Source organism: Paroedura picta, chromosome 13 (assembly GCF_049243985.1).
Source record: "Paroedura picta isolate Pp20150507F chromosome 13, Ppicta_v3.0, whole genome shotgun sequence".
In the NCBI taxonomy this organism is placed as follows: Eukaryota; Metazoa; Chordata; class Lepidosauria; order Squamata; family Gekkonidae; genus Paroedura; species Paroedura picta.
This window is the reverse complement of record NC_135381.1, coordinates 12,300,353-12,313,238: the sequence shown is the minus strand read 5'-3', so window position 1 is coordinate 12,313,238 and position 12,886 is coordinate 12,300,353. Positions and strand designations below refer to the sequence as shown.

The following is a 12,886-nucleotide window of genomic DNA, read 5'->3' as shown; positions in this document are numbered from 1 at the left end:
TGTGTTTTCTCTTTTCACTTTAAACGATCCTATCAGGAGGATCTAGATTTCCGGGATGGCACAGGGCATACTTGATGGCTTTTTTTCCATACCCAATTCCATACCTTTTGATACGTACCACTCAAACAGTATTTACAGTACAGTATGCACAATACAAGTCTAACGTTGGTTTGTATGAATAGCTTCAAAAATGCACACAACTTACAAGAACAGTCCATAAAAACAACCGGCACCAAAATAAAACTGTTTCAGTTCTCACAAGGGAAAATCAAAGCTCACCTCTGGGTGGGGGAATGTCAAAAGAATGAAGTTGATATATTTGAAATTATCCATCTCAAAGCCAGCATGGTACATAGAAGGTGATGCAGAGAGCCAGGGTGGTGGAGTGGTTGGTGTGTTGGGCTGTAGAGGCTACAGACATGAGTTCAAACTTCTTTTGACCAAGAAACTGTGTGGGTGACCTTGGACCAGTTACTCCCAGCCTACCTTACCATAGTCTGAGGAAGAGTGCTTGCACTCGAAAGCTCACAGCTTGAATAAATCTTTGCTGGTCTTAAAGGTGCTACTGGATTTTATTGTCCTACCTTACCTGACAGGATTGCTGTGAGAAAAACATAAATACACATGAAATACACATGTCTTACACTGAATCAGGGACAGAAAAAAGCCTGCCATTTCTAAACCAAAGAACGGAAGAGGTCTTCTTCCACTGATCAATATTTTTATCTAATGCATTCAGAACAAAATAATACAGCAAAAAAGCATGTATAGGATTGTATAACTGCCCTTTTCCTGATGTTTCACTTACAGCTTTTTTCAAGGGAGAAACAGCAGGTGTGCAGACAGCTCTTATAAAGGTCTCATCATGCATGTTGTGCTTTTCAAAAAAAGAAAAAGCAAAGTTCCAAACTTATAAATCCTAGAAGTCATCTTATAAACTGTAACCACTTAGTATCGGGATAAATCGCATCCGTTGTGTTTCCGTTTTTGCTGTATTACTTTATTTTGAACCAGGAGAGTGGTTTAGAAATCTAATAAATAATACACATTTTGATCCATTGAAAAGGACCTGTAAAGTTTCTTTAACAACAGGCTTTTTTCCCCATACACGTTTTGGCTTTCTCTACTGTTTCCCTATTGTTTTGATTAGACCAGGGGTGGCCAAACTGTGTCTCTCCAGATGTTTGTGGACTCCAGATCCCATGAGCTGCTGACCATTGGTCCATCCACATCATTATTGTCTTCAGAGGTGGTCAGAAGTTCTCCAGGACCTCAGATAGAGGCCTTCAAAGCCAACAGCTTCTGTATCTCTTGAACTGGAGATGCCAAGGATTGAACCTGGGACTTCTGCCTGCAAAGCAGAGACACTTCCACCAAGATACAGGCCTCCCCCGAACATGAGGAAGAGCAGGACTTTGAAGTGTCAACCTGAAATGTTTTTAAGGAAGCTGGGATGAAAATGGAATAAGAAATTTGTGAGGGTAACAGCGGTGAAGGTACCCAAGAGAGAAACTCAGCCCAGTCTTCCACATTAGGGAGGAGTATGGAAGGAAAAATTCCTTGTCGAATCTCTACATTTCCTTCAATGGGGCAAATGCTGATTCCTGGAGAAGGAGTATTTGAGGCCAACAAAACGATACCAGAGGCAAAATGTATTCTCCCTCTCCCTTGTGCCACAGCTCTTATCCCCACTGGGGCCTCCCACAGCTAGGGAAAAATCCCGGAGAGCTGATCACCTCTTTTGTCATCTAAACCTTCTTGAACTGGGTATGAGCCAGCTATCCAATGATTCTTACCTGCTGGTAATTTAGCCAAGTTTTGTTCCTGCTCTCTCACCTGTGAGTATCACAGATCTTGGGGAGAGGTGAAGATACATGAGTTTCGAGAATCCCAGGTCTTTCCCACCATACCTGGAGAGAAGTGCTTAAATCACCACAGCTAAAAGACAAATGTGGTCTGGAGCCCCGTCTGAGGGGTCTTCCTTTTCACCATTCAGTCACTGCCTACTCAAGTCTAAGCTGCTGTGATGTTCTGGATGCCCAGCTGCTCCTTCAGGCGCTGCAGCTGTGCCAATGTAATATTGTTGCCGCCGCACACAATAACTACCAAGGAGTTTGGTTGAGGGCTGAGTTTGCCCTCTTCTTCCAGCCTTTTGGCTATCCTGTTGTAGACAGCCGTCAAGGCGGCCCCACAGGCAGGTTCCACCAGGATTTTCTCATCGTCTGTAATGGAAAGGGGGAAGGGAGCTGGTTAGCCCGGTGCTTGGTGTTATCAGGGAGATGTTAGTCGCCTTGAGCCTGTCTGAGGGAGGGGTGGCCAAGGAGGGGTGGGAGGGATCAAGTTCTGTACTACTTAGTGCTTTTTTCGTCCATAGTCCCAAAACTGCAGAGGCCAGCTTGTGCTGAAACATTGGAGCACCCAAATGCCTAGAAATGCACGCCATTTATGTAAGGTGACCAGATTGTCCCACTTTTGGAGGGACATCTGGGGGCACCTGGCAAATTGTACTTATGTTGAAATGAAAAAAATATATCTTACAATACTATTTTTGCATTCTATGGAACTTTTTGTTGCTCCATATAGACCAAATTTTTAATCAAGAACCCCCCTGGTCAATGGTGTCCCACTTTACCAATGTTAAAATCTGGTCACCTTACTTTATGCCATTTATGCCTTTATACATTTGCTGCAGGGAACACTTTTGGTAATGTTGGGAGAGCTCTGGCTCTCTCAGCCTCACCTACCTCACAGGGGGAATGTTGTGGGGATAGGAAAGGGAAGGCAATCGCACACCACTTTGAGACTCCTTCAGGCAGTGAAAAACGGGATATAAACACCAACTCTTCTTCTTTTGAATTTGAATAGATAATCTATCCCACAAGCATTTACTATACAGCCAACTTCGTGTCTTCAGTCCATGTAAATCCTAATCAACAGATAATGTCCAGAAGGGTTATAAGTAGGATTTTTCTTGGGCCATGGGAGATAAGGTGAGTATTTCCTGTTTCTGTTGCTACCACTCCCACACCCAAACCTGTGTTTAGTGCAAACAGTGTGCTGGGAGCCATGCAACCTACCCACAAACTTCTCAACAGCCACCACGGCCTCCTGATCGGTGATGACCTCTGAAAAGACGGGGTGCTCTTGAGCCAGCTTCAGAGCCTCTGCTCCCACTGTATTCGCCCCAAGGGTCTTAGCAACACTGGATCCATAAGGAAAGAAGGAAGTTATAAACCGGGCACATCAGGGTTTCTGAGTTTACATGCGGAGTGGCGCTAACTAATGCCACCCTTTCATATAAAACATTGTGTGCAGCTAAAATAAAACAGACCAGAAATCTGGGAATCTCAGCAGTTACTGCCTTTAAAAAGCAAGTTTATCTATTCAGAGGTGGACGCGGTCCTACCTTACAGGGAAGGTTGGCCTTTCTAACTTCCTTGGTTTTGTAATGCTGTCTTGACCCCTCTCGTGGACACCCACTTAGTGGAGGTCTGCAGCCTTGGCCTTGGTTAAGCAGGGTGTGACCACATGGTGAGTCCGGGAAGGGGAAGGACCTTGGTGCAATACAGAGTCCACCCACCAAAACAGCCACTTTCTCCAAAGGAACTGACCTCTGTAGTAGATCAGCTGGCAACTCTAGCCAAATGGGAAATGAGTGATACATTATCTAATGTGATAAGTGGCATTATGGGGGATTCACTGAAGTTCTCTGAACAGTGTATGAGTCCAAGTGTGACAAGAACCCATGGTTGTACTGCTAATTGTGGCAGGAACCAGTTTGTAGCCCAAAGCTGAGCAGTGCCCCCACGTTATCTGTACCCAAACCTGTGTCTCACACTCACCTAGTAATTTCTGGAAGTGTCACCAGCTTCCCAGACGTCATGGCAGCATTCAGGCTGTGGGCTCCTTTGGTCTCCAGGGCAATAATGGGCACATTGGCCCAGCCCACCTCCCGGAGGCCCCGGATCACCCCACACAGCAGTCCTCCTCCTCCTACCGAGAGAGCCAGCGCTCCGGGCTTGGATTCCATCTGCTCCTTTAACTCTTTGACCAGGGACGTGTGCCCTTCCCTGCAGGGAAGAAGGTGGCCAGAAGGTCAGAACCATAGAGAATGGAGTAGGACAGAGCCTGAGTCTTGAAGTTACACATCAAGAGAACATTGTTTGAACAAAAAAGGACTACTTCTTGGGTATGGCCTGTTTTATTAGCCACGCTCCTGAAGTTTTACAAAATGGCGCTCCAGAAATCGAGCACACAAAATCTGCTCAAGATCCCTGGCCCCATTCTTCTTCTGCTACCTATTAGGGCAGTGTTGTTGTTTTTTTTAACAAGATGAACCAATACATGCTGGCGTGAAAGATGCAAGATTATTTAATGTCTCGGGGGGGGGGGTGGCGGGAGTTCTCTTTGTACTTTGCCTCACCTCTTTCTTTTCGGCTACTTACCAGATGAGTGGGTCATCAAAGGGCGGCACATAGACCCATCCTGGGTTGTTCTTCACAAGCTCCTTGGCTTGTTCCATGCTTTCGCCCAACATCTGGGGAGAAGGAAGACGGATTTATTTCCCCGGGCATTTCTAGCCTCACCTTCCATGCAATAGGAAAGCCACAATCATAAGGCTGCCAAGATCTGACCTATCCCTCCTTAGAGGCAGCGAGCTCACTACATTCTGTATCTTCCTGCCATACCCTGGAAACTCTTATTAGACTCATATGCAGAGAAAGGCCAGCTGTGTTTAGCTGTGTTCCTTAGGGTTGCTAGGCTCCAGTTGGCAGCTGGAGATCTCCTGGAATGACAACTATTTTCCAGGCGACAGAAGTCAATTCACCTGGAGAAAAGGGCCACTGTAGAAGTTGGACTCTATAGCATTTTACTGCTCCACTCCACAAACCACACCCTTTTCAAGCCCCACCCATAAAATCTCCATAGAATCATGTAATCGTAGAGTTGGAAGGGACCTCCTGGGTCATCTAGTCCAATTCCCTGCAGAATGCAGGAAATTCACAACTACCTGCCTACTACACAAAGACCCTAGTTCCATGCCCAGATCATCCCCCCCCCCCCAATCAGAATCACCGGCCAGTCTGGCCTGGAAGAAATTCGCCAGGTGCTTCCCAACCCGGAACTGGCAACCTCTCCTTGAGGAAATGCAAAGCCAGAGGTCTTTTTGGCTCCCCTCTCCCCTTTCTAGATACCTACCTCTCCCACAATGTACACCGTGCTCCCCTCATCTTTCAGACGGTCTATAGTGAAAGCCGGTGTGGAGGTGGGCACGAGGATGGTTGCTGGGATGCCCAGCCTTCTGGCGGCATAAGCAGCTGCAAGGCCGGCGTTTCCCCCTGCAAGGAAGCCAGTTCGGCATCACATGAGTCTAGTCCTCAAGAAGATAGTCCTCCCCTCTCTGGCTTCTCCCTATATATAAGGGCAGGCCTGTGAGAGAGATGGATGTGCAGTGAGCCCTAGAACGGTGCTGTATGAATGAGCAAGAGGGTTGGGAATAGATGAGCTACAGTGGGCTATGTCTCCTCCTCCATCCCTAGAGCTCTGGGGTATCCACAGGTAAGTCCTTTGCCTAGAGTTGTCAACCTCCAGGTGGTGGCTAGAGATTTCCTGGTATTAAAACTAATTTTCAGGTGAAAATGACCACTTTGGAAGGTAGATGCTATGGCATTATGTCCCTTTGAGGTACCTCCCCTCCCCAAACTCCATCTCCTCAAGTTCCACCCCCAAATGTCCAGGTATTTCCCAGCCCAGGGTTGGCATGCCTACCATTACCTGAAGAGCACACAAAGCGCTTGCAGCCCCGTTCAGCCCACTGTGAAGGCAATAGAAAAGGAATGAGTGAGCCATACATTTATACACAGTTGTGAAACTATTTCTCTTTCTATGTTTGTTTCCTGCTTGCATAACAAACACTCCATCTTTCTTCGAATTTCAAGATTGCTCTGTTTCTCAAACAGGTTGTTAATGTTGTGATTACTGCATACTTGCCATGTATATTTTCCCATTCTTCTAAGCTTGGACAGGTGTCTGATTTCCATTTTGATTCATAGATTATTCTAGCCACTGTCACCATTTTTTAAAATATCTCTTGCATAACCATTGGTCATTTATTAAGTAATATTCCTAATAGCATGTTCTTAGTTCCACAGGGAATTTAAATTTTAATATATTCTTCATTTTCCCATGTATTTCCTTCTAATATCTTTTTTGTTTTTTATAAGTCCACCACACATAGTAAAAAGTTCCAAAATTCTTTGTGTGATAAACCACTGTGAATTCAGTCATGTATTTGCAGAAAGTATAAATTTCCAACATTTGTTTAACTGAGTTTGGAAGCCTCATGTGGAATATATAATTAATTGCATAACCAAACCTGGCTTATTAGGTAAGTAGATGCGTTCTCATGCTGATTTTTCAAATATTGAGGGTTATATCCACTCTAGGATATTGCAGAGACAAGGTAGGCTCACTCCGGATCATTCATGCTTGTTGCAGAGGGAAAAATTTAAATTGGCCAAAATCAAAATGGAAATCGCCTTCAGTGGAGACAGCAGGGACTGAATCAAACTGGGATTGGAATAAAAGCTCCATACAGATACAGCCTGGTCCCCGGCAACCCATGCCAGTATTCCCTCTTCCTACCGTTTTACAGAAATGTCCGATGCCCCGTATCTTAAAAGAGCCAGTGGGCTGAGCGTTGTCCAGCTTCAAGTAGACCTTGGTGCCAGACAATTTGGAGAGGGGGATGCTTTCTCTCAGAGGAGTGTTGACATGGAGACTCTTAGCGGTGGTCATGGTGGGAGCCTGGCGGTAGAAAAGTGATTGCTAGATCCAAATAACCGGAGTCAGGGGGAGAAGATACTGCATTGCTTCTTCAGGTAGCAGTTTGGGAGATGCTTGGATTTTCAATGTCATATCATTTGGGCCATTTTTTTTTCATGCAACAATGTTGTATTTGTTATGAAACTTTTGATGGTTTCTTCCCTCAGGGAAAACCAGACCGAGCAAGCCTAAGAATATTTGCTTATAAACTTCTGTAAGTCATGAGGTTGCCAACCTCCAGGTAACACCTGGAAGTCACTCACTTTTACAATTGAACTCCAGATTGCCAGTTCCAAAAGTGAAAATGGATGCTTTGAAGGGTGTACTCTGTAGCAGGGGTAGTCAACCTGTGGTCCTCCAGATGTTCATGGACTACAATTCCCATAAGCCCCTGCCAGCAAACACTGGCAGGGGCTCATGGGAATTGTAGTCCATGGACATCTGGAGGACCACAGGTTGACTATCCCTATTCTACGGCGTTATTCCAGGCTGATATTCCTCTCTTCCCTAGGCTCTCCGCCCAAAATCTCCAGGTATTCCCAAACCAGAGCTGGCATCCCTAGCTAAAGCACATGTGTACAAGCACAGGAAGCTGCCTTGCACTGTTCTGGGTCAGTTCTTTAGTCTGTCCTCTAACCTGATATGTTCTGCTTTGACTGGCCATTTTTCTAAGTTCTTGGACAAAAGTTCTTCCCCATGTCTGTTACCTACAGAAAAATGTGAACTGCTAGGGACTGCATCTATGCTGCAAAGCAAGCACTCTCCTTCTGAGCTATGGTCTCTCTAATAAAGGACTGTTTGCTTGGTGCTCCTGCCCTGCCCTACTGTCCTACAGAGGACTGTGCTTTTGGGATGAGTTTAAATGTTTCATCCCTGCGGTTTTGACCAGAAAATCTCTACGTCAATGTTACTTCCCCCTAGTGTGAGTGAACACTTCATTCTTTAGTGTGTGGCATTTTCTGCTCCTTTGTCCTGCAGAATGTACATATTAAGCCTGCAGGTTCAGTGATCACAGACTCCAATTCTTCAGAACAGCTCTTTTTATTTAGCAACTCGAGCAACAAACTCTAAATACTGAACAGAGAAAAACAGGCAAACTCATGAACTTTTTTACCTTTCAGGCAGCGATCTGCTGTCTCTGATTGGCCCTAAGCAGAGCAATCCGATTGGCTCTGAGAGGAGCAATCCGATTGGGTTGGATCTTAGCAGGTTCCTTTGATTGGTTAGTTCCTTGGCTGGCAGAAGCCCTCATTTGCATCAATGGCCAAATGCCCACAGACATAACACCATGCCTTTTAACCCTATTTGCAAATCCATAAAACAACATTGCACTAACCGCACACCCTCATAAATTATGTATATTGTCCGTATAATTTGCCGATTAAAACCATGCAACTTGCGAAGGTAGCGGGCTGGATCTTTGTGGATTCTGTGCCTCTTCATTTCCTGCCTGGTTTAGGAATGTATCCATCTTCAGAAGTGGTTTTTATGTCCCTATTTTATTTTTAACTTGTGGCTTGGGGGAGTGTTAAATGATAATGTGGCATACTTGATGGGTGGCAGTAGATTAAGGGCTGCAAATCACCGGTGGAGTTCATTATCTTCAAGTGATGGATCACCATCCACAGTCACACTACAGCTTCACCTTAAATGCCCCAGCAGCACCACAACTTTGGAGATAGATGAGAAGTGAAAAGAGTGGAGAACTTTGGAGTTAGATGAGAAGGGAAAAGAGTGGAGAACTTTGGAGTTAGATGAGAAGGGAAAAGAGTGGAGAACTTTGGAGATAGATGAGAAGGGAAAAGAGTGGAGAACTTTGGAGATAGATGAGAAGGGAAAAGAGTGGAGAACTTTGGAGTTAGATGAGAAGGGAAAAGAGTGGAGAACTTTGGAGTTAGATGAGAAGGGAAAAGAGTGGAGAAAAGCTGGACATACAGCAAGTGAGATCTAATTGGACACAGCAAAAGTTTTTAAAGTTCAAAATTCAGAGGTAGGGGTTAAATCTAGGGTTGGATACGGGAAAGGAAGATGTTCACTAGTTCACAGACAAGCAGTGCTGGATCTACAGTGTAATTTGAACTTCTCATATTTTTAAAATAAGAAGAGTTGGTTTCTGTACCCTGCTTTTTACTACCTAAAGGAATCTGTGTCTTACAATCGCCTTCCCTTCATTTCCCCACCCCTAGTGGTTGGTGAGGCTTAGAGAGCTAGGAGAGAACCTGTGTCCTTTGCATCCTAAATTTTTGCTGTTAAGGGCTTTTCCTCCTAATTTGCCCCAAAATGCTGGAGAGCTTTTCTCCCATGCAACTGCTACAGCCAGGTTTTGAGCTGCATCGAGATGGAAACAACAATTCCCTAGAGTGAATATATGGTTAGATAAGAGAAAGTCTATTTCCTAAAACTGTTTTTTCCCGTTTCTGTATTCTATTAAAATTTAAGTAGGGGGAGAGCCAGCTTGGTGCAGTGGTCAGGAGTGTGGACCTCTAATCTGGAGAGCCGGGTTGGAATCTGTGCTCCCCCACATGCAACCAGCTGGGTGACCTTGGGCTCACCACAGCACTGATAAAGCTGTTCTGACCGAGCAGGAATCTCAGGGCTCTCTCAGCCTCACCTCCCTCACAGGGTGTCTGTGTTGGGGAAAGGAAAGGGAAGGCGACTTCTTCTGGTAGAGAAAAGCGGCCTAGCCAACTCTTCTTCTTCTTCTTCTTCTAGGCTCAGGATTGTAGCCTTAAACCTTTCTATGATATTATGCCCGGGGCTTTTCTACTATTGGCTTTACCTGTTCTCTTTTACTATCTTTGTCCTCATCTGTTGTCCAAACAATGGGCTTTTCTTCTGTTGGCTTTACTTGTGGGCTTTCTTTTATCATTGCCTGCCTTTGTTTATACAAAAATCACCTCCTTGAGAGGAAAATGGTGGTGGCTGATGCCGTGTGCCCCTAAGTTTACCAACTGACTGGAGAAAAATGCCTCTCCCCTCTAGTAGGGGTTTACCAGGATGCTATTTATCTCCATGCCATGAAAAACTTCAGCTGCCCATTTCTACACATTAGCCTTCTTTTCGAGACACAGGATATTTTTTCCAATGCCCGTTGGCAACCTGTCCCCATTTGAAGGTCCTGATCCACTAACCAACCACCAGTGAGCCATGGATGCAAAACTAGCCACCTATTCAGAGACCCCCTAACTTGAGGCATCTGTAGATCCAAGTAGGTCGCCGTGTGGGTCTGAAGTAGCACAACAAAAACTAGCCCAATAGCACCTTTAAGACCAACAAAGATTTATTCCAGGCGAGAGCTTTCGAGTGCATGCCTTGAATAAATCTTTGTTGGTCTTAAAGGTGCTATTGGACTCTCTTTTTGGAGGCCTGTGTGCCAGAGTGTTCTGTGCACGCAATCCTCATTTCTTACCGAACAGCTAGAGCTTTGCAGACGTAAGGCCTAGCCCATTAAATAAAGCTGAAATGCCGCCTTTCACCTTTTGGGGAAGGGGACAGGGAGCTAGATTCCCTTCACCCAACCTAACAGTTGATTTTTCTAAAAAGCTCAAGAGAGATAGAAAGAGAAGGAGAAAGGGAGAGAGAGAAGGAGAGAGAGGAGAGAGGAGAGAGGAGAGAGGAGAGAGGAGAGAGGAGAGAGGAGAGAGGAGAGAGGAGAGAGGAAAGAGGAAAGAAAGAAAGAAAGAAAGAAAGAAAGAAAGAAAGAAAGAAAGAAAGAAAGAAAGAAAGAAAGAAAGAGTCATCCCAGGTGTGTGAAAACAGCCCATCCACCTGCAGTCCTGCTGGCCCAACCTGCAAAAGCGCACTGCAAGCCGCTAACAGAATAACCTTCCACGAGATACTGAAAAACGCACACTTACCTCTGAAAGTCTGAACGGGGACTGTAGAGGCGGGAGGCTCAAAGACGTAGTGAGGTGCTCTGGTGCTTTACTTTTGCAGACAGATGATATTTGGAAATGCTGTCTCTTCAGAAGATGCTGAACTCTTGGCCAGGCTTTATAGGCCACTGGGGGAGGGAGCAGGACACGCCCTGATGTGCCTCCCCCCCCAGCTTTCATGTCATCCTCCTTTTTTGGCTCAGGAGAAAGAGGAAAGTGGCGTGCAAGTGCATGGCAAAAGGGAAAGGATCTATTTCAGTCCCCCTGATACCAAAGGGAGCAATAGGCAGGCGGGCCGGTGGGAGGCAGGGGCGACAGCCTCAGACAAAGGGCCTTTCACTCCCAGAGTTCAGAACTGGCTCAAACCAGGGTGGAGAGCCGAGAATGGAATGATGATGAGGCAAGGAAGGAAGCCAGGGGTCAGGCGGGAAAGCACACAGCCCACCCCAGGCAGATAAAGAGATTAAGCAGGTGGGGGGGGGGCTGCCTCTTGCCTCTCTCCCAAGGCCTGTCCCGTTCCTTTGGTGTGCTTTTTGTTTTTACACTTCTTCTGCTCTCTTTTTAAGGAGAAGCAGGCAGTGACATCAGTGGGAAAGGCGTTTTCACGCAGAAGACATACCGTCTGTGTTGTTAAAATGGCCCACTCCTATCTTTTCTGTTACCTTCAAGTCACCTGGGTGGTTTTCAAGGCAAATTTGGTGTAGTGGTTAGGAGTGCAGACTTCTAATCTAGAGAGCTGGATTTGATTCCCCGCTCCCCCACATGCAGCCAGCTGGGCGACCTTGGGCTCGCCACAACACTGTTCTGACTGAGCAGTAATATCAGGGCTCTCTCAGCCTCACCCACCCCACAGGGTGTCTGTTGTGGGGAGAGGAAAGGGAAGGCGAATGGAAGCCGCTTTGAGACTCCTTTGGGTAGAGAAAAGCGGCATATAAGAACCAACTCTTCTTCTTCTTCACCTCCCTCACAGGGTGTCTGTTGTGGGGAGAGGAAAGGAAAGGCGAATGGAAGCCGCTTTGAGACTCCTTTGGGTAGAGAAAAGCGGCATATAAGAACCAACTCTTCTTCTTCTTCACCTCCCTCACAGGGTGTCTGTTGTGGGGAGAGGAAAGGGAAGGCGAATATAAGCTGCTTTGAGACTCCTTTGGCTTCTTCTTCTTCTTGTTCTTGTTCTTGTTCTTGTTCTTGTTCTTGTTCTTGTTCTTGTTCTTCTTCTTCTTCTTCTTCTTCTTCTTCTTGTTCTTCTTCTTCTTCTTCTTGTTCTTCTTCTTGTTCTTCTTGTTCTTCTTCTTCTTCTTCTTCTTCTTGTTCTTCTTGTTCTTCTTCTTCTTCTTCTTGTTCTTCTTCTTCTTGTTCTTCTTCTTGTTCTTCTTCTTCTTCTTCTTGTTCTTCTTGTTCTTGTTCTTCTTCTTCTTCTTCTTCTTCTAATCACATCCAGAGTCGGTTTGCTGCTGCCTGCCACTACATCTACCACCCTCGTAAGCCTTGGTGATTTCCCTTCCCATTATTAACCAGGGCCAACCCCAGTTAGCTTCCAGTGAGTCCAGCCATTCTGGGTGGGGGTGCCTGTTCCGGGTTGGGAAATACCTGAAGATTTGGGGGTGGAGCTGGAGTGGGTGGGATTTGGGGTGGGGAGGGGCTTCAGCGGAGTAGAATGCCATGGAGTCTACCATAGAACAGCAGCATTGAAAGTGACTTTAAAAAATTGTGCACAACTATTTTAATGCAGAATCCAAATCTGACTGTTTTGAAAAAAAACTAAATGCGAATACTAGCAGTCTTGTGGTGCACCGAAGGATGAATGAGTGGAATAAACCAGTTAAAGGAGAGAATCAGAGGAAGAAGACAGACATGGGAGGGCGAGGGGTTCCTTGCCTCCAGACAACTAACCGATCAGCAACACATTGCACCCCAGTATTGTCCATGCAGGGACTGGTCAGGAAAGAGCCTTCCTCATGCAAGCCCTGAAGTGGTACAGCCTCGCCTGCAGCTGTGAAGTCCATGGGGAATGTTTTTTTTCCTTTTCTGCTTGGTCTTTTCTGAATCTGGACTGAAACTGGTGTCCTGATTTGCTCCCCCCTGGAAGTACGCAGCATGCCAGAAAAGAGACAGAAGCTGGGCACCGACTGTATCTTCTGCCTAGCAAACCACAGCGAAGTCTTCAGTGGCCTCAGATGCCAGGTTAC

General features: G+C 45.9%; 1 protein-coding gene across 1 annotated transcript; it reads right to left on the bottom strand.

The window, feature by feature from the left end:
- Positions 1-11,056, bottom strand: LOC143822398 (L-serine dehydratase/L-threonine deaminase-like). Its single transcript, XM_077307482.1, has 8 exons — positions 10,683-11,056; positions 6,646-6,807; positions 5,776-5,815; positions 5,200-5,339; positions 4,446-4,537; positions 3,843-4,070; positions 3,078-3,202; positions 1-2,222 (listed from the first exon to the last, which is right to left on the bottom strand). The coding sequence occupies exons 1-8, from the start codon at positions 10,878-10,880 to the stop codon at positions 2,014-2,016; spliced, it is 1,194 nt and encodes a 397-aa protein (XP_077163597.1). The 5' UTR covers positions 10,881-11,056; the 3' UTR covers positions 1-2,013.
- Between the last annotated feature and the right edge of the window lie 1,830 nt (positions 11,057-12,886).